Source organism: Cetorhinus maximus, chromosome 1, assembly GCF_964194155.1.
Source record: "Cetorhinus maximus chromosome 1, sCetMax3.hap1.1, whole genome shotgun sequence".
In the NCBI taxonomy this organism is placed as follows: Eukaryota; Metazoa; Chordata; class Chondrichthyes; order Lamniformes; family Cetorhinidae; genus Cetorhinus; species Cetorhinus maximus.
The window spans coordinates 187,265,943-187,285,871 of NC_135879.1; the positions used below are offsets into that span (position 1 = coordinate 187,265,943).

The 19,929-nt window shown below is 41.6% G+C and overlaps 1 protein-coding gene across 2 annotated transcripts in view; it reads right to left on the reverse strand.

Moving 5' to 3' along the window:
* The window catches only part of gba2 (glucosidase, beta (bile acid) 2), a 95,987-nt gene that overhangs the window by 36,680 nt on the left and 39,378 nt on the right, over window positions 1–19,929 (reverse strand). For both annotated transcript variants that reach the window (XM_078550886.1, XM_078550891.1), the window contains one exon: window positions 1,949–2,102. In XM_078550886.1, the coding sequence (XP_078407012.1) occupies window positions 1,949–2,102 (154 nt within the window). The remainder of the gene's footprint in view (window positions 1–1,948; window positions 2,103–19,929) is intronic.

Genomic DNA, 19,929 nt, shown 5'->3' on the forward strand with positions numbered 1-19,929 from the left:
GGCTTGAGAGTTACAAGGACAGATAGGGATTATCAACTTCTCCATAAAACATATTTTCTTGAATAGAACAATTGAACAACAGACAATTGAAGGGTTTAAAATTGATAAGGTAGTGGCATTGGACAGGCTGTCTGTACTTAAAGTGGATAAGGCACCAGAACCGAATGACATCCAAAGATATGGAGGAAAGTGAAAGGAGAAATTGTGGAAGCACTGGCAATAATTTTCCAGTTTTCCTTAGATTCAGGGCTGGTGCCAGAGGGCTGAAGAATTGCAAATATTACACTCTTGTTCAACAAAAGGGTGCAAGGATAAGCCCAGCAACTACAGGCCGGTCAGTTTAACTTCAGTGGTGGGGAAGCTTTTAGAAACAATAATTGGATGCAAAATTAATACTTGACAAATGTGGGTTAATTAAGGAAAGCCAGTGTGGATTTTTTAAAGGAAACTCATGTTAACTAACTTGGAGTTTTGTGAAGAGGTAACAGAGAGGGTTGATGAAGGTAATGCTGTTAATGCGGTGTACATAGACTTCCAAAAGACATTTGGTACAGTGTCACACAACAGACTTGTGAGCAAAGTTATAGCTCGTGAAATAAAGTGACAATAGCAACATAGATAGAAAATTGGCTGAGCAACAGGAAACAGGAGTAGTGGTTAGTGGTTAATGGATGTTTTTGGATTAGAGGAAGGTTTGTAGTGGAGTTCCCCAGGGGTTGGTGTTGTGACCCTTGCTTTTCCTGCTATAAATTAATGATCTAGACCCCGGTGTACAGGCCACAATTTCAAAATTTGCAGATGATACAAAACTTGGAAGCACTGTGATTGTGAACTGTGAGGAAAATAGTGTAGAACTTAAGAATGACAAAGACAAGTTGGTGAAGTGGGCCAACAGCTGGCAGATGAAGTTCAATGTGCAGAAACATGAAGAGATCAATTTTGTTAGGAAGAACATGGAGAGACAATATAAAATGAAGGGTACAATTCTGAATGGGTGCAGGAGCAGAGAGAATGAGTGTATATGTGTTTAAGTCATTGTGGCAGGACAGCTTGAGAGAGCAGTTAAAAGTATACAGTACCGTAAGCTTTATTAATAGGGTACAAGATCAAGGTGGTTATTTTAAACTTGTATAAAACACTGGTTCAGCCTCAGCTGGAGTGCTGCATCTAGTTCTGGGCACCACACTTTAGAAAAGATGTGAAGGCATTGTAGAAGGTGCAGAAAAGATTCATGAGAATGGTCCCAGGGATAAGGTTCTTCAGTTATATAGATTGGAGAAGTTGGGGCTGTTTCCCTTGAAGAGAAGGTAGAGAGGAGATTTCATAGAGGTATTCAAAGATCATAAGAAGTCAGGACAGAGTGGATAAGAGTTCCCATTGGTGGAAGGATCGAGAATCAGAGGACAAAGATTTAAGGTCATTGGCAAAAGAATCAATGGAGATAAGAGGAGAAACTTATTTATGAAGTGAGTGGTTAAGATCTGGAATGTGCTGTATGAGAGTGCAGCAGAGGCAGATTCAATTGAGGCATTCAAGGGGAGTTGGATTATCATCTGAAATGGAAACACATGCATGATTACAGAAAGAAGGTAGGGGAATGGCACTCGGTGCATTTTTCATAAGGACAGCTGGTGAAGACACGACGGGCCAAACAGCATCCTTCTGTGCTTTAACAATTCCGTGATTCTATGAAGTGCCATGCCAAGTGAAGAGTAGGTGACTTTATGTAAACTTAAGTATTTTATTTTGGGTTAAAGGATAAAGAGAAACCTTGTAGAACCTTCTCTCAGCAGATTGTGACCTGGGTAGAACCGGATGATTTAGCCAACTGGGCAAGATGGCCTTTCATTGTTCTAAGCTAGTTAAAAAAAACACACCAGCCTAGTCAAAGAAAATACATTCACAGAAAAATGGATGTAATTTTTCACCTTTCTTTTAGTTCTCTTACCTTGCATGCTCCTTTTCCCTTGATCCAAAATAGATTTTGGGCATGTCCCACGCAAGACAGAACTCAACAACATTTTGTTTTTTTGTCGGAACAATGCAGGTAGCTGCAACAGCTGCTGCAGTGATCTGCCCTTTCTCTGTCTGTTTACCTTTTCCTAGGTGCACAAACAAAAAGACACTCTCAATTCATCGTTACTTGTATCAAATCAGCCTAAGTGTTTCTTAGCAAACCTTAGCAAAAGCAGTTGATAAATCAGTTTACAGTGGATGATGAGGATAGAAGCATTGCTTACTGTATACCTGTTATTTTAGTTACTAAACACCAAGTTACATGAAAAGCACAAGTTGATAAACTAAAAGGATCTTTCGGAATAATTTAGAGGTCTGTAACAAAAAGGTCCCCCTCCTTCAGCTATCATGCCCCAAAAGGGCATTGGCGGCCATGGACTTCCATTGGATTGGTCCATGATTATGCTTGGCAAAGCACTGCAGTGGTTTACCAATGCCATCTGCTCCCGCTTTCACCGCCTGCCATCAGGCTTATTAGAAGGATTTAGAGGATGATAATCAACCTGTTTGGCCATGTTATGCATGCACCTTCCATGGTCATCAAGTCCTGAAGTAGGACTTGAACCTGGAGCTTCTGGCCCAGAGGTAGGGATGCTACCACTGCGCCACATAACTACATAAAGCCACTGTTGAAATTTACAATTCCACACAATGAGAGGGAACAGAAATTGTTTACTTATGTTTTACAAAAGCAAAATGTTACAATGGGTACGCTGGAGGGGACCTACAATTTGAGTAACCTCAACCTGGTCTTATTGGCTGACTGGACAAAACAAAAGTTACAGCGCTTATGCTTCCCAGATAGCAAAGGAGACCGCAGGAGCACTGCGATTCGCAGCACAGGGAACTGAATAAAAATTGCAGCTATACAAGTTCAGGGGAGGTGGTATACTCGGTGGGTTAGAAATCATTAATATGATTGACTCACAGTCTAAGAGGAGGGCATGTGACATGTTAGCTCAGGACTTCACAGGAAGAACGATAGGAATTAGTTACACTGCCCGTGACAGGAGGCAAGGGAGACAAAATTTCTGATGAGTATACAACAGGAACAGACAAACAGAACAGAGGTGGGGGGGATATAAATTTGAATCCCTGGGAGTGGTAAAGGATGGGTGGGTGTAACAAGAAGGATCCTGTGGGTTGACGGTCCCAGGGCGGAATGGCACCCTCCTAATGACAACACGGGAATGTTGTACTGAGTCGCAACATTACATCATCTGCTCCTGCAATACCCTGAAACCCATCAGTAACAATTATGCCATTGTGGTGTCGATTAACCTTCTCAAAGGGGCCTTCAAGGCAGTCCAAAATCACCCATGTAGTGGTGCTTTCTGACAGACAGGACAGGATTCATATATGGAGGATTAGAGTGTGACAATAACCACACTTTCTGCTTACAGATCACGGACTCCTTTACTGTCGGGGGACCTTCACCTTGCAGGCAGGGCCCTCACTGGCTATGTATTCAGTCCGTGGTGGGATGGTACATTAAACATCGACGACACCTGGGATCGAATAGCTCAGGTAGCAATGGAAAGGGCCCTGATCACTACCAGGAGGTTTATGGAACAAAGCTGTCAGGCAATCACGAGTGAAGGGTGCAGGTGAATCTGGCTAGGAGATTGGAGGACTTAGCCAGTAATTGGATCAAGATGGCAAGAATGCAGTATAACTGGTGGGATGTAGGGACGGTGACAGCAGCCGTTGCATCTGTTGCAGTCTTAATAGTTGGTCTCTGTATTTGCTGTTACCAGAGACTGACAGTATCCCAAGTACAGATGGTAATGCTGACCAATAAAGGCTATACCTCAAGTATCCAATGCAACTGAAACTGCCCTTCCAGGTATTACCAAAATCGAGAACATCTACGGAGATTTTGCAATCTAATGAAACAATGGTTCAGGGCCTAGCTTAGGTCAGTAGGACTTAGGCAAAGCCGCAAGAGAACAGTAAAGTAGCAGGCCCGAAGCCCACAGGACTCTAGTAGGATCCCTAGAGTTTTCTGGTGGGCAGAGGATCTTGGGAATGTCCCTCCTGGGCCAGGTAGTGCTTGACCAGGGGTCCAGAGAGAGGGACTGAAGTGGAATAATGAAATAATTCGATATTAAAACTGATATTAAGATGTGCATTAACAGCTTTAAAAATAGGTAAATGTAGTTATGCATATTAACAGCTTTATAAAGTAGACCAGTGCACCCATGAGAGCTCTTTCTAGACATGGATGGGAAATATAGTCAATACTGTGAGAACTAACAAAGAATTGCAAGCTGCAAACCAAATGGCCTTCACAGCTTGTGCAAACAAGGTGTTAAGGAGATAAAGAAACAGACAGGGAGTCATTAAGCCCCAGACACAAACGCATCCCTGTCGAGGCCAAATGCCAAAACTGAGATAACAGGCACATCTGCAGAAGACCCCCACTCTCGATTAAGTGATATATGTGTTAAGGCATTGCCGGTGATGAGTGATGGGGGTTGTAACAAACAGCGTTTTGCTATGTGAGAACCAAGGGCTATAAACTTATGCCACAGACTTTGTATTGTCAGAGATCCTTGGAAAAGCAACCAGGATGACCTCTCCAGCGTAAACTTGAAGAAATACCTTGCTTACTGGAACACTCAGACTTGAGTAGTCTCACCTTTATACTGCAACAGGTGGAAGTCATGTGACATGGACCTAGCTTGTGGAACTGGTAATATTGCCTTGTGGAGCTGCAAAGCTCAGTCTGCCATTTTACCATCTAAATAGCAACAGCACAGAGAAGGGGCTCTGCCCAGGTTTGAATACCTGACCCATCTATACTGTTTCTACTGGAACTTACGTACCATCGTCTACAAGACTGATTCATCTCTGCATGCTCTCATCGAGTGGAAAAGTGAATTATACAGCATCAGAATACCTCACTGGACTTTGATTCTGGACTCACGTGAAAAAATAATTCTTTTCTCTGTGGTCTTTGCCCTGTAAATCTTTCTTTTCTCTATCCTTCTTTTATTGTATGAGTGTACAGGAGGCTACTTTGCGACCCTCTTCATGCGTTTGTATGTGTGCAAATAAACTATCCCTTGAGTTCGCCCTATCTCGAGTTTGCTATGGGGTTACTAATAGGAAATTGGATCACATCAAAACAGAGGAGTTGGGAAATATGACACCGCTTATAAAGGGGGAAGCAAATCAAAACACCTTTGTTTATGGACAGGTGGCGAGGGGAGGAATCAGGGCTCTTTAAATTAACCCCCCTCCTGTCTGTAACCATTTAGATTATCTATTATTATTTTAGGTGATGTTGGTTGAACGATAAATAAATATTGGCCAAGATACTGGAGAGAACTTCCTTATTATTCTTCAGACAGTACAAAGCACAGGTGTAAGTACATAATAAAAATGAACTGCCAGGATTCGTAGGCCAAACTGTTCAACATGTGGCCCATTTGGGATATTCCAATATTAAGAAAGAAACTTTCATTTCTACTTAAGTATTGAACTTTTCTTTTGAATTAGCACTCTTTGCCCCGTGGCATGTGTTCAAATACTCGCAGAATCTGCATTGTGCTTGTGCAAAAGGAAGCTTAAGTTAGTTCAGTCGCTCACACAACACAGAATTAAAGACCATTTATGGAAGTTGTTCAATAAATGTGCTTGTTATTTCACATCAATGATAACTCTCCAGGCTGCATAAAAGCACCAAAAGATGTTTGCCAGATCAATGTACTGCAACTGTTAGACACGGAGGCCTAGATTTTTCCTTTATTTTAAGGTTGTTAGCAACCCATATAAAACAATGAATACTTCGATTAACAGTATTCAAGCATTAAAATGCTACATTTGTTTGCTAATTTAATTTTTGTATGGTTCTTTAAAACAATTTGCAGTTCATCTTGAAATGTACGGTCTGGTTTTGTAGTTTTTACATCTACTGAAATGACAAAGATTAAACAGTAGGTATCCTGTCCTACATATAGCATAATGGTGATAAAGGGGCAGACATGTTAGCCTCCCACTCTTTGCAAGCATAAGGTTAAGGTTTGGTACACAGGAGTTGTAGGCCTGCTGAAACAAAGCTGTCTTTTACAGCAAGCAGAGCTGAAGAAATCCAGTTGACTCTAGCCAATCTCAATGCAAACTTCAGGAACAGTATCTTATTTTCCTTCTGAGCACTGTTTAGCCATCTGGTTTGAACAATGACTTCAACAGCTTCAGATTTTAGATTTCTACTCCATTTTTCCCATGATTTTTCCTAGTCACGTGCCCTTCTATGGTAAAGCTATTTCACTCATCTACTGCCTAGGTACAGCCCAAATGAGAATTTCTATTTCATTCAACAGTTTTCACCATCCAAATAGTTTTAAAAATCTATTAATAAGGCTATTAAAACCCATTAGCTACATCTCCAAAGGATTTCTGCACTCTTATCCTATATGCATTTCCCTCCTCCCCTCTGTTTTGGTCTGTTCAGTTGACTATGAAGAAGGACCTGTCATTTAGAATATTAACCTCGTTTTCCCTCTTCACCTGCCCTTTTGTTCCAGAATTCATTTACATTCCAAATTTTCATTTTCATAGCAGTTTTGGCAGACAGGGTACTCAGTTTAAATCACTCACTCAATTACCACCAAAATAAATTGCAGTATTTTAGTTGTTACAATCCCAGTAGAGATCAATAATAGTTATTTTTTTAAAAAAAGATTTGAATTCCCAGTGACTGACTTAAAGGAATCATACGACAAGATTTCAAGTTTCAAGACTGTTACTGTAGCAGACAAACTAAAATCAACCAACTAGATATTACTTAGTAAACAACTAATACTCCAAAGTACAGAAAAGATCTCCCTCAGAGTCTGCAAGTCTAACCATGGCAAAGCCACTGCTCTGTCCTTTGTTTCCAGGTGTTAAACCTGGCACGTGCATTTCAATAGCAATTGACCTGGACCCTGTCCCCATGGGTAACTAGGTCACATTGGCTTATCACTGGGCAAAGCTAGGTCACATGATCCCTTCTTACCTTGAATTCAAAGAGACAATTTAAAAATATAGCCATCTTATAAAACGTTGCATTCTTAACATAGGCAAGTGATAGTGAGGCTGCTCAATGAGTCAGAGGATCCAGATTTTACATCAGATGCATTGTACCATGTCCGTATAACAATTAGTATACAATGGTGGAGAAACTGATTCAGAGAGATAGTGGCTGCAGCAATGAGTTTACATAAACTGGCCTGCATGTTTGAAGTTGTTAAATGACATCACATTATTCCAGTTGACTGAATAGCCCTATTCAGGGTTTAATTTGCTTACCTCACATTGGGAGGGGGCTGGAAAATATGCCGTAAAGATCGTCAGTGTCCACAAGACAGAGCAGCTAACCATAAGGGGAATACTTGGGCTACTAGTTAACACTGGTCATACAGCAAGAAATAAAATAACATGACATTGGCTTGATAGAACATCAGAGCTTTTGGACACAAAAATGGGGAACTATTTAGGTCAAACGTGGGCAAGAAACCTCATGCTGATTATCATGTACCACCCCCCCCTTCAGCTGATGAATCAGTACTCCTCTATATTGAACTCTTGGAGGAAGCACTGAGGGTGGCAAGGGCGCAGAATGTACTCTGGGTGGCGGTCTTCAATGTCCATCACCCAGAATGGCTCGGTAGCACCACCGCAGACTGAGCTGGCAAGTTGTAAAGGACACAGCTGCTAGACTGGGTCTGTGGCAAGTGATGAGGGAACAAACAAGAGGGAAAAACATCTTGACATCATCCTCATCAAACTGCCTGCTGCAGATGCATATGTTCATAACAGTTTCAGTAGGAGTGACCACTGCAGAGTCATTGTGGAGACTAAGCCATGTCTTCACACTGAGCATGCCCTTCATCGTGCTATGTGGCATTACCACTGTGCTAAATGGGATAGAATTCAAACAGATCTAGCAGCTCAAGACTGGGCATCCATGAGGCACTGTGGGCCATGAGCAGCAGCAGAATTGCACTTAACCACAATCTGTAACTTCATGGTCCAGCATATCCCCCACTCTACCATTACCACCAAGAAAGGGGATCAACCCTGGTTCAAAGAAGAGTGCAGAGGGGCATGCCAGGAGCAGCACCAGGCATACCTAAAAATGAGGTATCAAACTCATGGACTGCAGCGGTTCAAGGCGGCAGCTCAGCGCCACCTTCTCAAGCACAACCTTCTCAAGCGCAACTAGGGATGGGCAATAAATTCTGGCCCAGCCAGCAAAGCCCACATCCCATGAATGAATAAAAACCCTGGTGAAGCTACAACACAGGACTACTTACTGCTTATGCTGTTTGGCACGCAAGTGATAGACAGAGCTAAGCAATTCCACAACCAACAGATCCAAGCTCTGCAGTCCTCCCACATCCAGTCGTGAATGGTGGTGGATAATTAAACAACTCACTGGAGGAAGAGGCTCCACAAATATGCCCATCCTCAATGATGGAGGAGGCCAGCACATCAGTGCAAAAGATGAGGCTGAAGCATTTGCTACAATCTTCAGCCAGAAGTGCAGAGTGGATGATCCATCTCTGCCTCCACCGAAGGACCCCAGTATCACAGATGCCAGACTTCAGCCAATTCGATTCACTCCACTTGATATTAAGAAACAGCTGAGGCACTGGATACTGCAAAGGCTATGGGCCCTGACAATATTCCAGCAATAATACTGAAGACTTGTGCTCCAGAACTTGCCGAGCTCCTAGCCAAGCTGTTCCAGTACAACTCCAACACTGGCATCTACCCAGCAATGTGGAAACTTGCCCAGTTATGTCCTGTACACAAAAAGCAGGAAAAATCCAACTGGGCCAATTAACTCCCCATTTGTCTACTCTCGATCACTGGTAAAATGATGGAAGGGGTCATCAACAGTGCTATCAAGCAGCATCTGCTCAGCAATAACCTGCTCACTGATGCCCAGTTTGGGTTCCACCAGGGTCACTCAACTTCTGATCTCATTACAGCCTTGGTTCAAACATGGACAAAAAAGAGCTGAACTCCAGAGGTGAGGTGAGAGCCACTGCCCGTGACATCAAGGGAGCATTTGACCGAGTGTGTCATCAAGGAGCCATAGAAAAACTGGAGTCAATGGGAATTGGGGGAAAACTGTCCACTGGTTGGAGTCATACCTAGCACAAAGGAAGATGGTTATGGTTGTTGGAGGTCAATCGTCTCAGGTCTAGGACATCACTGCAGAATTTCCTCAGGGTAGTGTCCTTGGCCCAACCTTCTTCAGCTGCTTCATCAATGACCTTCCTTCCATCATAAGGTCATAAGTGGGGATGGTCGCTGATGATTGCACAACATTCAGCACCATTCATGACTCCTCAGATACTGAAGCAGTCCACGTTCAAATGCAGCAAGACCTGGACAATATCCAAGTTGCAAATGGCAAATAATATTCACACCACACAAGTGGCGGGCAATGATCATCTCCAACAAGAGAGAATCTAACTATAATCGCTGACATTCAATGGCATTACCATTGCTGAATCCCCAACTATCAACATCCTGGGGCTTACCGTTGACCAGAAACTGAACTGGGCTAGCATCGAGTAACTCACTCCCCAAAGCCTGTCCACCATCTACAAGGCACAAGTCAGGAGTGTGATGGAATATTCCCTGCTTGCCTGGATGTGTGCAGCTCCAACAACACTCAGGAAGCTTGCCACTATCCAGGACAAAGCACCCCACTTGATTGGCACCCCATCCATAAACATTCACACCCTCCACCGCCGATGAACAGTGGCAGCAGTCTGTACCATCTACAAAACACACTGCAGGAACTCACCAAGGCTCCTTAGGCAGCACCTTCCAAATCCATGACTGCTGCCATCTAGAAGAACAAGGCAGCAGATACATGGGAACACCACCGTCTAGAAGTTCCCCTCCAAACCACTCAACATCCTGATCTGGAAATATATCGCCGTTCCTTCACTATTGCTGGGCCAAAATCCTGGAACACCCTCCCCAACAGCACTGTGGGTGTACCTGCACCACAGACTGCAGCAGTTGAAGCAGCTCACCACCACCTTCTCAAGGGAAATTAGGGATGGGCTATCAATGCTGGACCAGCCAGTGACGCCCACATCCTGTAAATGAATTTTAAAAAGCACAAAATTTGGATTGCTCTGAAATTATTGCATTAACACAGAACAAGTTGGTTGAAAAGGGACAACAGGAGGAAGATAGTACTGATTATCACTTGTGTGCAGCTAGCAAGAGGCACCAGATACTGACGCAGCGTTTGCGATTTGTAATTACATTACGTAAAGTTGGAAGGTCCGTCAATAGGCATCACAAGCTCCTGATGATGTCAAGGCAACAACTGAAATATAGGTGTTATGCAGAACATTCAGCACCACTGAAGGATGGAACACAGATGCACCTGAAATTTTCTAAATGATTGAATTCCCAATCTCAGCCCCTCTCATATGAGGAACTCAACATCTTTTAAGCAGCCACTTCAGAGCAGAATTAGTGCATTTTGAAAAATTCATCCATGGGATGTGGGCATCGCTGGCAAGGTGACTTCTTGAACCCCTGCAACTCATGTGGTGTTGGTACACCCAGAGTGCTGTTCGGGAGGGTGATCCAGGATTTTGATCCCGTGACAGTGAAGGAACAGCAATACAGTGACAAGTCAGGATGGTGTGCAATTTTGAGGGGAACTTGGCGGTGTTCCCATACATCTTATGCCACATCCTTCTAGGTGGTACAGGTCACTGGGTTTGGGTGGTGCTCTCGAAGGAGCATTGGCAAGCTGCTGCAATGCATCTTGCCTATGGTACACATTGCTGACGTTGTGCGCTGGTGGTGAAGGGAGTGAATGTTTAAGGTGGTGGATGGGGTGTTGTAGGAGGTACACACTGCTGCCACTGTACGTCAGTGGTGGAGGGAGCAAATGTTTTTGGAAGGGGTGCTAATCAAGCGGGCTGCTTTGTCCTGGATGGTGTTGAGCTTCTTCAGTGTTGTTGGAGTTGCACTCATCAGGAAGTGGAGTGTGTTCCATTACACTCCTGACTTGTGCCTTGTAGTTGGAGGACAAGCTGTGGGGAGTCAGGAGGTGTGCTGCTAAACACAGAATTTCTAATCTCTGAGCTGCTCTTGTATTTACATGGCTGGTACAGTTAAGTTTCTGGTTAATGATCAGCCCCCAGGATGTTGATAGTGGGGGTGGTGGGGAATTCAGTGATAGCAATGCTATTGAATGTCAAGGGAAAATGGTTAGTGTCTCTGTTGTTCAAGATGGTCATTGCCTGGCACTTGTGTGGCACGAATGTTACTTGCCACTTATGAACATACAAAATAGGAGCAGAAATTGGCCATTCGGCCCCTTGAGCCTGCTCCACCATTCAATAAGATCATGGCTGATCTGTGTTTTGAATTCCACATTCCTATCTGCTGCTGCGAACCTTTGATTCCAAGAATCTACCCACCTCCACCTTAAAATTATTCAATGACCCCACCTTCACCGCCTTCCGAGGCAGAGTGTTCCAAAGTCACACAACTCTCAAAAAAATTTCTCCTCATCTGTCCTGAAAGGGCAACCCCTAATTTTAAAACAATGCCCCTAATTCTGGACTCAAGAGGAAACATCCTGTCCACATCCACGTTGTCGAGACTGTTCAGGATCTTATATACTTCAATAAAGTCACCCCTCACTCTTTTAAACTCTAGTGTAAATAAGCCCAGTCTGTCCAACCTTTTCCTCATAAGACAACACGCTTATTCCACGTATCAATCTAATAAACCACCTCGGAACTGCCTCCAATGCATTTACATCCTTCCTTAAATAAGACGACCAAAACTGCACAGTATTTGAGTACACTTATCAGCCTATTAAGATTTTCATTGCACTCAGTAATGCTACCTTTAGATCCATACAAAATTCACAAATTTCCAATTGTAAGTTTTTAAGTACTGATGATGCAAGATGTTAATAGTTTTGTCAGTTTTAATTATATCCAATTCTACATTTTTCTCCATTATTCTATCAGTTTTACTTTCTAACAAGATGATGAAATAGGAGAAAGCCATTCAGCTTCTTGACCCTGCTCTGCCATTCAAAAGATCATGGCTGATTTAATTGCAGCCTTAACTCCACTTCCCTGTCTGTCCTCGATTACCGTCAACTCCCTTGTCAATCAAAAATCTGTCTAATTCAGCCTTCAATATACTCAATGATCCAGCCTCCACTTTTGTAAACATGAATGACCCTCAGAAGAAATTCCTCTTCATCTCCATCTTAAATGGGACACCTCTTATTTTGAAACTCTGTCCCCTAGTTCTAGATTCTACCAGGTGGGAAAACATCCTTTCGGCATCCACCCTGGCAAACCCCCTTTAATATTATTTCAACAGAGTCACCTCTCATTCTTCTAAATTCCAATGAGTATAAGCCCAACTTGCTCAACCTTTCCTCATAAGATAACCCCTTCACCCCAGGAATCAGCCTAGTGAATCTTCTCTGAACCACTTCCAACGAAAGTATATCCTTCCTTAAGTGAGGTGACCAAAACTGTACACAGTACTCTAGGTATGGTCTCACTAAGGGCCATGAATCTAAATAAACAGGGGAAATTATAATGGGGAATAAAGAAATGGCAGAAGAATTGAACACATGTTTTGGTTCCGTCTTCACAAAAGAGGACACAAATAATTTCCCAGAAATGTTAGCGAACCAAGGGTCTAGTAAGAGAGAGGAATTGAAGAAAATCAGTATTAGTAACTGATAATCTACATGCCACAGTACTAAAGGAAGTGGGCCTGGAAATATTGGATGCATTGGTAGTCATCTTCCAAAATTCTATAGACTCTGGAGCAGTTCCTACAGATTGGAGGGTGGCTATTTAAAGGAAGGAAGGAGAGAAAAAACAGAATTACAGACCAGTTAGCCTAACATCAGTAGTGGGGAAAATGCGAGAGTCTATTTTCAAGACGTGGTAACAGAACACATGGAAAGCATTAATGGGATTAGATAAAGTCAGCATGGGTTTATGGAAGGGAAATCATGCTTAACTAATCTACTGGAGTTTTTTCAGGATGTAACTAGAAGAATAGATAAGGTAGAGCCAGTGGGTGTGGTGTATTTGGATTTCAAGAAGGCTTTTGATAAGGTCCCACATAAGAGGCTAGTGGACAAAATTGAAGCACATGGGATTGGGGGTAATATACTGGCATGGATTGAGAATTGGTTGACAAGACCGGAACAGAGTGAGAATAAATGGGTCTTTTTCCAGATGGCAGGCAGTGTCTAGTAGTATACCGCAGGGATCAGTACTTGGGTCTCAGCTATTCACTATATATATATATATATATTGGATGAGGGAACCAAATGCAATATTTCCAAGTTTGCTGACGACTCAAAACTGGACAGGGTTGTGCATTGTAAGGAGGCTTCAGGGCGATTTAGACAAGTTGTGTGTGGGCAAACATGGCAGATGCAGTACAACTTGGATAAATGTGAAGTTATATGCTTTGGTGTGAAAAACAGAAAGACAGAGTATTATTTAAATGGTGGTATATTGGGAAATATGGATGTACAAAGGGATCTGGGTGTCCTTGTACACCAGTCAATGAAAGTAAATAGGCAGGTGCAGCAAGCAATTAGGAAGGTAAATGGTATGTTGGCCTTCATTGCAAGAGGATTTGAGTTCAGAAGTAGGGATGTCTTACTGCAGTTGTACAGGGCCTTGCTGAGACCACAGCTGGAGTATTGCATGCAGTTTTGGTCTCCCTACCTAAGAAAGGATATACTTGCCATAGAGGGAGTGCAGCAAAGCTTCACTAGGCTGATACTGGGAATGGCAGGACCGTCGTATGAGGAGAGATTGGTCCGACTGGGCCTGTATGCACTAGAGTTTAGAAAAATGAGAAGGGGATCTAATTGAAATGTATAAAATTCTAACAGGGCTAGGCAGACTGGATGCAGGGAAGATGTTTCCCTTGGTTGGGGAGTTTAGAACCATAGAAAAGTTACAGCACAGAAGGAGGCAATTTGGCCCATCTTGTCCATGCCAGCCCGAGGACACCCAGGTGCCCTTTCTAATCCCACCTTCCTGCACCCAGCCCATAGCCCTGCAGCTTACAGCACTTAAGGTGCAGATCCAGGTACTTTTTAAAAGAGTTTAGAGTTTCTGCCTCTACCACCAACTTAGGCAATGAATTCCAAACACCCACTACCCTCTGCGTAAAAATGTTCTTCCTCATGCCCCCCCACACCTTCTGTCACTTATCTTGAATCTATGCCCCCTGGTTCTAGAATTCTCCACCAAGGGAAACAATTTTATCCTGTCCACTCTATCTATTCCCCTCATAATTTTGTATGCCTCAATCAAGTCACCTCTCAGCCTTCTTTGTTGTAAGAAAAATAACCCCTACCTATCCAGTCTCTCAGGGACCACAGTCTCAGGGTTATGAGGCAGGCCATTTAGGACTGAGACCAGGAAAAATTTCTTCACTCAGAGGGTCATCAGCCAGTGGAATTCTCTACCACAGAAGGCTGTGGAGGCAGGGTCACTGAGTATATTCAAGAAAGAAATTGATACCTTTTTGGATATTAGGGGCATCAAGGGGTATGGAAAGAAAGCAGGAATAGGGGGTTGAGATAGAGGACCAGCCATGATCATATTGAATGGTAGAGCAGGCTCGAACGGCCGAATGGCCTACTCCTGCTCCTACTTTCTATGTTTCTATACAGTTATATCGACTTTCCTAATTTTATACTCCAATCGCATTGCAATAAAGGCCAACATTCTGTTTGCCTTCCTAATTACTTCCTTTAACTGCATTCTAACTTTTTATGATTCATGTACAAGGCCACCCAGATCCCTCTGTACCACAGCTTTCTGTGGTCTCTCTATTTAAATTGTATTTGGCGTTTCTATTCTTCCTGCCAAAGTGGACCACCTCACATTTTCCCTCGTTATACTCCCTTTGCCAAATTTTTGTCCACTCACTTAACCTATCTGCAGCCCTTGCAGACTCTTTGTATCCTCCTCAAAATTTGCTTTTCTATCTTGCATCGTTAGCAAATTTAACTACAATACAATTTTACATACAATATAACCAAGAACAATATTACTATCACTGAAGAAATACTTTGCTCCAGGGAGGAAGAAAACAGTTTCAGTTATTTGCTCAGAAGTGAAACAGTAAGAAAATTAGTTTAGATGTGATCTTAAGACCGCCTTACTGAAATCCCAATCAAAAGTAAATCAACAGCTTGAAATTAACCAACTCTGTGCAGTAAAGTGAGCACAGCAGGACAATCTTGACATTGTAGTGCTCAGAAATTCAGGGCAAACTTGCAAAGAAATTTCTATTAATCTGTACAAATTAGACAATTTGATTTCATAGTTGGCTTTCATGAGCTTCACAGATGAATAGCAGGCTGCAACAACTGTTACAAGGTTAAACTGGCAGCAACAATTGCATAATAGGATAGCTGGGATTACACAACCAGAGAGACAATGACATTAATCAGATACTTATAAATTACTTGCAGGATTACTGTAGAGAATTTAAAGCTTATCTTTAAAGTTTCCTGCTATTCCAATTCATTTTTAAAAAAATAAGCAGTAAAATTAAGTTCAACAAGTTTCAATATAAGGAAAATACGCTATGCAACATGATAGTGACAACCTTGCTACTCAAATAAAGGAAGAAACTCAAGGGGAAGTTTGAGACAAAAAATATTCTGCCACCTCCTTCAATAGAGGGCGAAAAGGCTACACTCAATGTATGCTTAATTTAAAAGCCTGCGGAGTTGGCAGCAAAGAGTGAAAAATAAAATAAACTGTAAAACAGAACGAGTCAGAGACTAGAATAACAAGCACGAAAAGGAAGCATTAGGAGAAATGACTTTAGTGAGTTGTTAGAGCATAAAATCCTTTGCCACATGGCCGTAGTTGAGACAGAGACCATTACATCATTTAAGGGAACCTTGGATAAATATTTTGAAGCAAAAGGGCTAAGAGGAAGGGATTAGTTTTGATTTGCTCTCGAGATAAGCATGAGGGTCAAATTGCCTATGTTGTAAAGTTCTATGGTTCCAAGACTGAATATTCAAGAAAAGTAAAAGAGAAAAAAAAATTGGAAATGCGGGATCAAAAGAAGATGGAAGTCTACATTAGTAGGCATTATCTTTAACAGAACAGGCTTACCTGTCAGGGAAAGAAGAAAGTCCAGAGATATTGGACACTGCCGATTCTTCTCAACTACCCACTAATTGAGATCGATCTGTTCCAGAAGTTACCTTAAGCAAGCGACTGACTGATAAAGGGAGAATCACCACTGGCTGCAACATTCAACCTCCTACATTTCATTGACAGAAAAATCATAGCGGAGGCAGGATAAAGGAGTAAAAGATGAGCTGAAATTTCAAGCAGAGAAAAATCAGCATTTACCCTGGTCTGTCAGAAAAACTATTTTTTATTGTTGATCACAGGTGATAAAGTTATCAGGCTAATTAGAAAATCAAAGCAAAGATCTTTAGTTTACCTACATCCACATTTGCAGAGAAGATATCAAATGCCACAGTTCAGGCCAAGTTAAATGCTGTGTAAGAAACAACTGCACAAAACACAAATTTGTGCCATTGTGCTTCATAATGAAACCATCTGCTTCAATCTGAATTTCTTGTTCTCTTCAGATATCTTTGAATATTTTCATTGTGTGTGTTGATCTACTTCCTTCCACAGCATCACGTTAGACTCAGATTCAATGGCCAATCGCAGCTATGCATTCCACCTTTTAAAGTGTTGTGAAATATTCTTCTAAATATTTTCCTTTATGCCTTTAGTACTAATCCCAAAAAACTATGCTCATTATTGACTGAAGAATTAGTGAAACAATCTTTAGTTACTCTCAATCCCCCATTATTAACATCCTGGGGGGGGGGGTTACCATTGGCCAGAAATTGAAATGGCCACATAAATACTGTGGCTACACGAGCAGGTCAGAGGCTTGGAATCCTGCAATGAGTAACTCACCTCTTGACTCCCCAAAGCCTGTCCACTATCTACAAGGCACGTCAGAGTGTGATGGAATGTTTTCCACTTGTCTGGATGAGTGCAGCTCCAACAACACTCAAGAAGCCTAACACCATCCAGGACAAAGCAAACCACTCCTACAAACATTCACTCCCTCCACCACCGACAAACAGTGGCAGCAGTGTGTACCATCTACAAGATGCAAAGAAACTCATCAAGGTTCCTTAGGCAGCATCTGTCAAACCCACGACTGCTGCCATCTAGAAGGACAAGGGCAGCAGACACATGCAGACAGCACCATCTGGAAGTGCCCCTCCAAGCCACACATCATCTTTACTTGGAACTTGTTGCCATTCTTTCATTATCGCTGGGTCAAAATCCTCGAATTCCCTCCCTAACTGCACTGTGGGTTGTACCTACACCACATGGACTACAGTGGTTCAAGGCTGCTCACAACTACCGTCGCAATTAGGGATGGGCAATAAATGCTGGTCTAGCCAGCGACGCTTACATCCCATGAATATTTTAAAAATTCTCTTTTCCCTAGTATCATTCCAGTAAATATAGAATGCACTTTCCGCATGGTGTCAATATATTTTCTAGAATGGCGTTCCTAAAAAAAAGACGCACTATTCCTCTAAACTGTTTAATAATGTCCACATAGATTTCTCTCTCATTTAATGTCACTTCAGGTAGTGTCACAAATCCAGCAACCTTGGGAGAAAGTCCATACCGGATTTTGGATCTTGCCGGTTTTCAGGTCAGGCAACTTGGGTCAAGGGTCACAGACCACAGAGCACAGGAAAAGACAGCTGTATGTCTTAAGCGCACCACCATCTCAATGCAACACCTAAGTGAACAAGCCACCAGGTTATTTTAATAATTAAAATGAATACTTAAAAAATGCCCCGTTTTCAGATAACTGGATTTGAGACACTACCTGTATATTCAAAACCAGGACCCCATTCGCCCTCTTCATGGATATCCCGACAACTGAATCCCACTTTTAAAAATCTCATTCTCTCTAGATTTCTCTGCTGACCCGTTTAGAGTTTTACACAGTAACATAGTGTTTATAGCAGAGTTTTATGGTTTTGTATTTTTTAAATTCTCCATCTTCTCCCGAAAATTAACTATTTGACATTTGTCTGTCCTGCATTAAATTGTCCAGCTCCTTAACTGGAATATGATCTGATCCTTTTTGCTCCCAGTTTCCCTCTAATTACTCTCTAATTTGGTGCCATCAGTAACTGTTAATATTTAGTTCCTCTAACCCACATATCCAAATTACTTATGTAAATGGTGAACAGAGGTTCCCAATATCGATCCTGGGCCGTACATCTCTTATGAACATCCATTCACTTCTAGTTTGTTCTCTTTCAAGCTATCCTTTACAAATCCATGCTGACTGGCCGAATAGTCTGAACCTTTCAAAAATGTTCACCAATTACAGTTCTATAGTATCATGAGTGCTATCAACTTTCTATTTGAAAGTGTGAAACCTTCTTCTTTCTCAGTAATCTTGTAACTTGCTATTTTCACTAGTCAAATTATATCATATATGCTCATTCAAAGCAATGACACCAAAAGGAAAATAAGAAATTTGCTGAATTATATACCAGGCCAAGCTCTCAAGACAAATGTTATATCTCAGAGAAATAAAGCAACAACACTTGACCAGTGCAGTATCACAAAAAGAACGTCAAACTATCCAAAGCAATGTTAAGGCATATCTACTAGTAGCGATATATAGCTGAAGATGAAATGTTACGGGGTATTTTACAAAGATTAAACTGACTGAAGGAGTGAGAGAGTGAAAAGCAGCCATCAAATAATTTAAGTGGAACTGGAGTAAGGAAGAAATGAGGCAATTTTCTCTTTCATTGAAATCCTGTTTAATTACACTTAGTCTAATATTTTCCCTCCCACAACTTCTGCACTTTCTTCAAATCTCTACTATCCTTTTTTTAAAATCCAAGCATTACATTTTCTCCCACATTTTCAAATTTGATGTTGCCCTTCACTATGAATTTTCATTTTTGGTCCATAGCCTTTTAAATCACAGTTCAAGATGAACAAGCACTAGCAAGCTGTTTAGGCAAGAAGTAATGTAGGAATCATACTTATGGGAAACTGCATTCTCCCAGAGGTCGTGGTCAAACTAGAAACAACCAGAAGAGAAGCGAAAGCACAACTTCAAGGGAGGTATTGATAGCTGAACACAAAATATAAAGTAGTGTATGAGCAAGGATCCTACCATGTGTTAAAGTGACCATTGCAGAGTTAGATTTATCATGCTGAAGACTAAGGTTGAGGAAATCAATGTTCTAGTGTTAGACAATCGGCAAGTAAAATCATGTGGGAAAATTTGAAAAGCTAGAAAATAAAGGAAACAGATTTTTAAAAATATCATTCCCGGCACAAATATCAAGGAGCTAAGAGACTTAATGAGTGGTCAAATTAATTCAAGTTGTCAATAAAGATTTTAGAAGATACACCAACAGTAACCAAGAATGGGAGCTTTGAAAAATCAATGGAATATTGGAAGTGAAGTGATGGAGTGAAACGGAGCATTGGTGCATAGAAAGATCATTTTTAGGCAACTGGAAAAAGGCGCCAAATGTTATCTTTACTTTTGCAAATAGTTCAATACAAGCCCAATTACATTCTTCAAGAAATAAATTGGATACAAATATCATGCAAACTGAATACATTATATGAATGCTTCACATTGAAAACCACATTCAAATGCAGTCATTCTGCCACAGGATCTATAAACAGTATATCAAAAGAGTAAAGCATGTGTTGTCAAGGAATTAAAATGTCCAACAAACCACAGACTAGTTAAGGAAACAAGGAACTAGGCATGGTATAATTTATTAAAAATTAAATATGG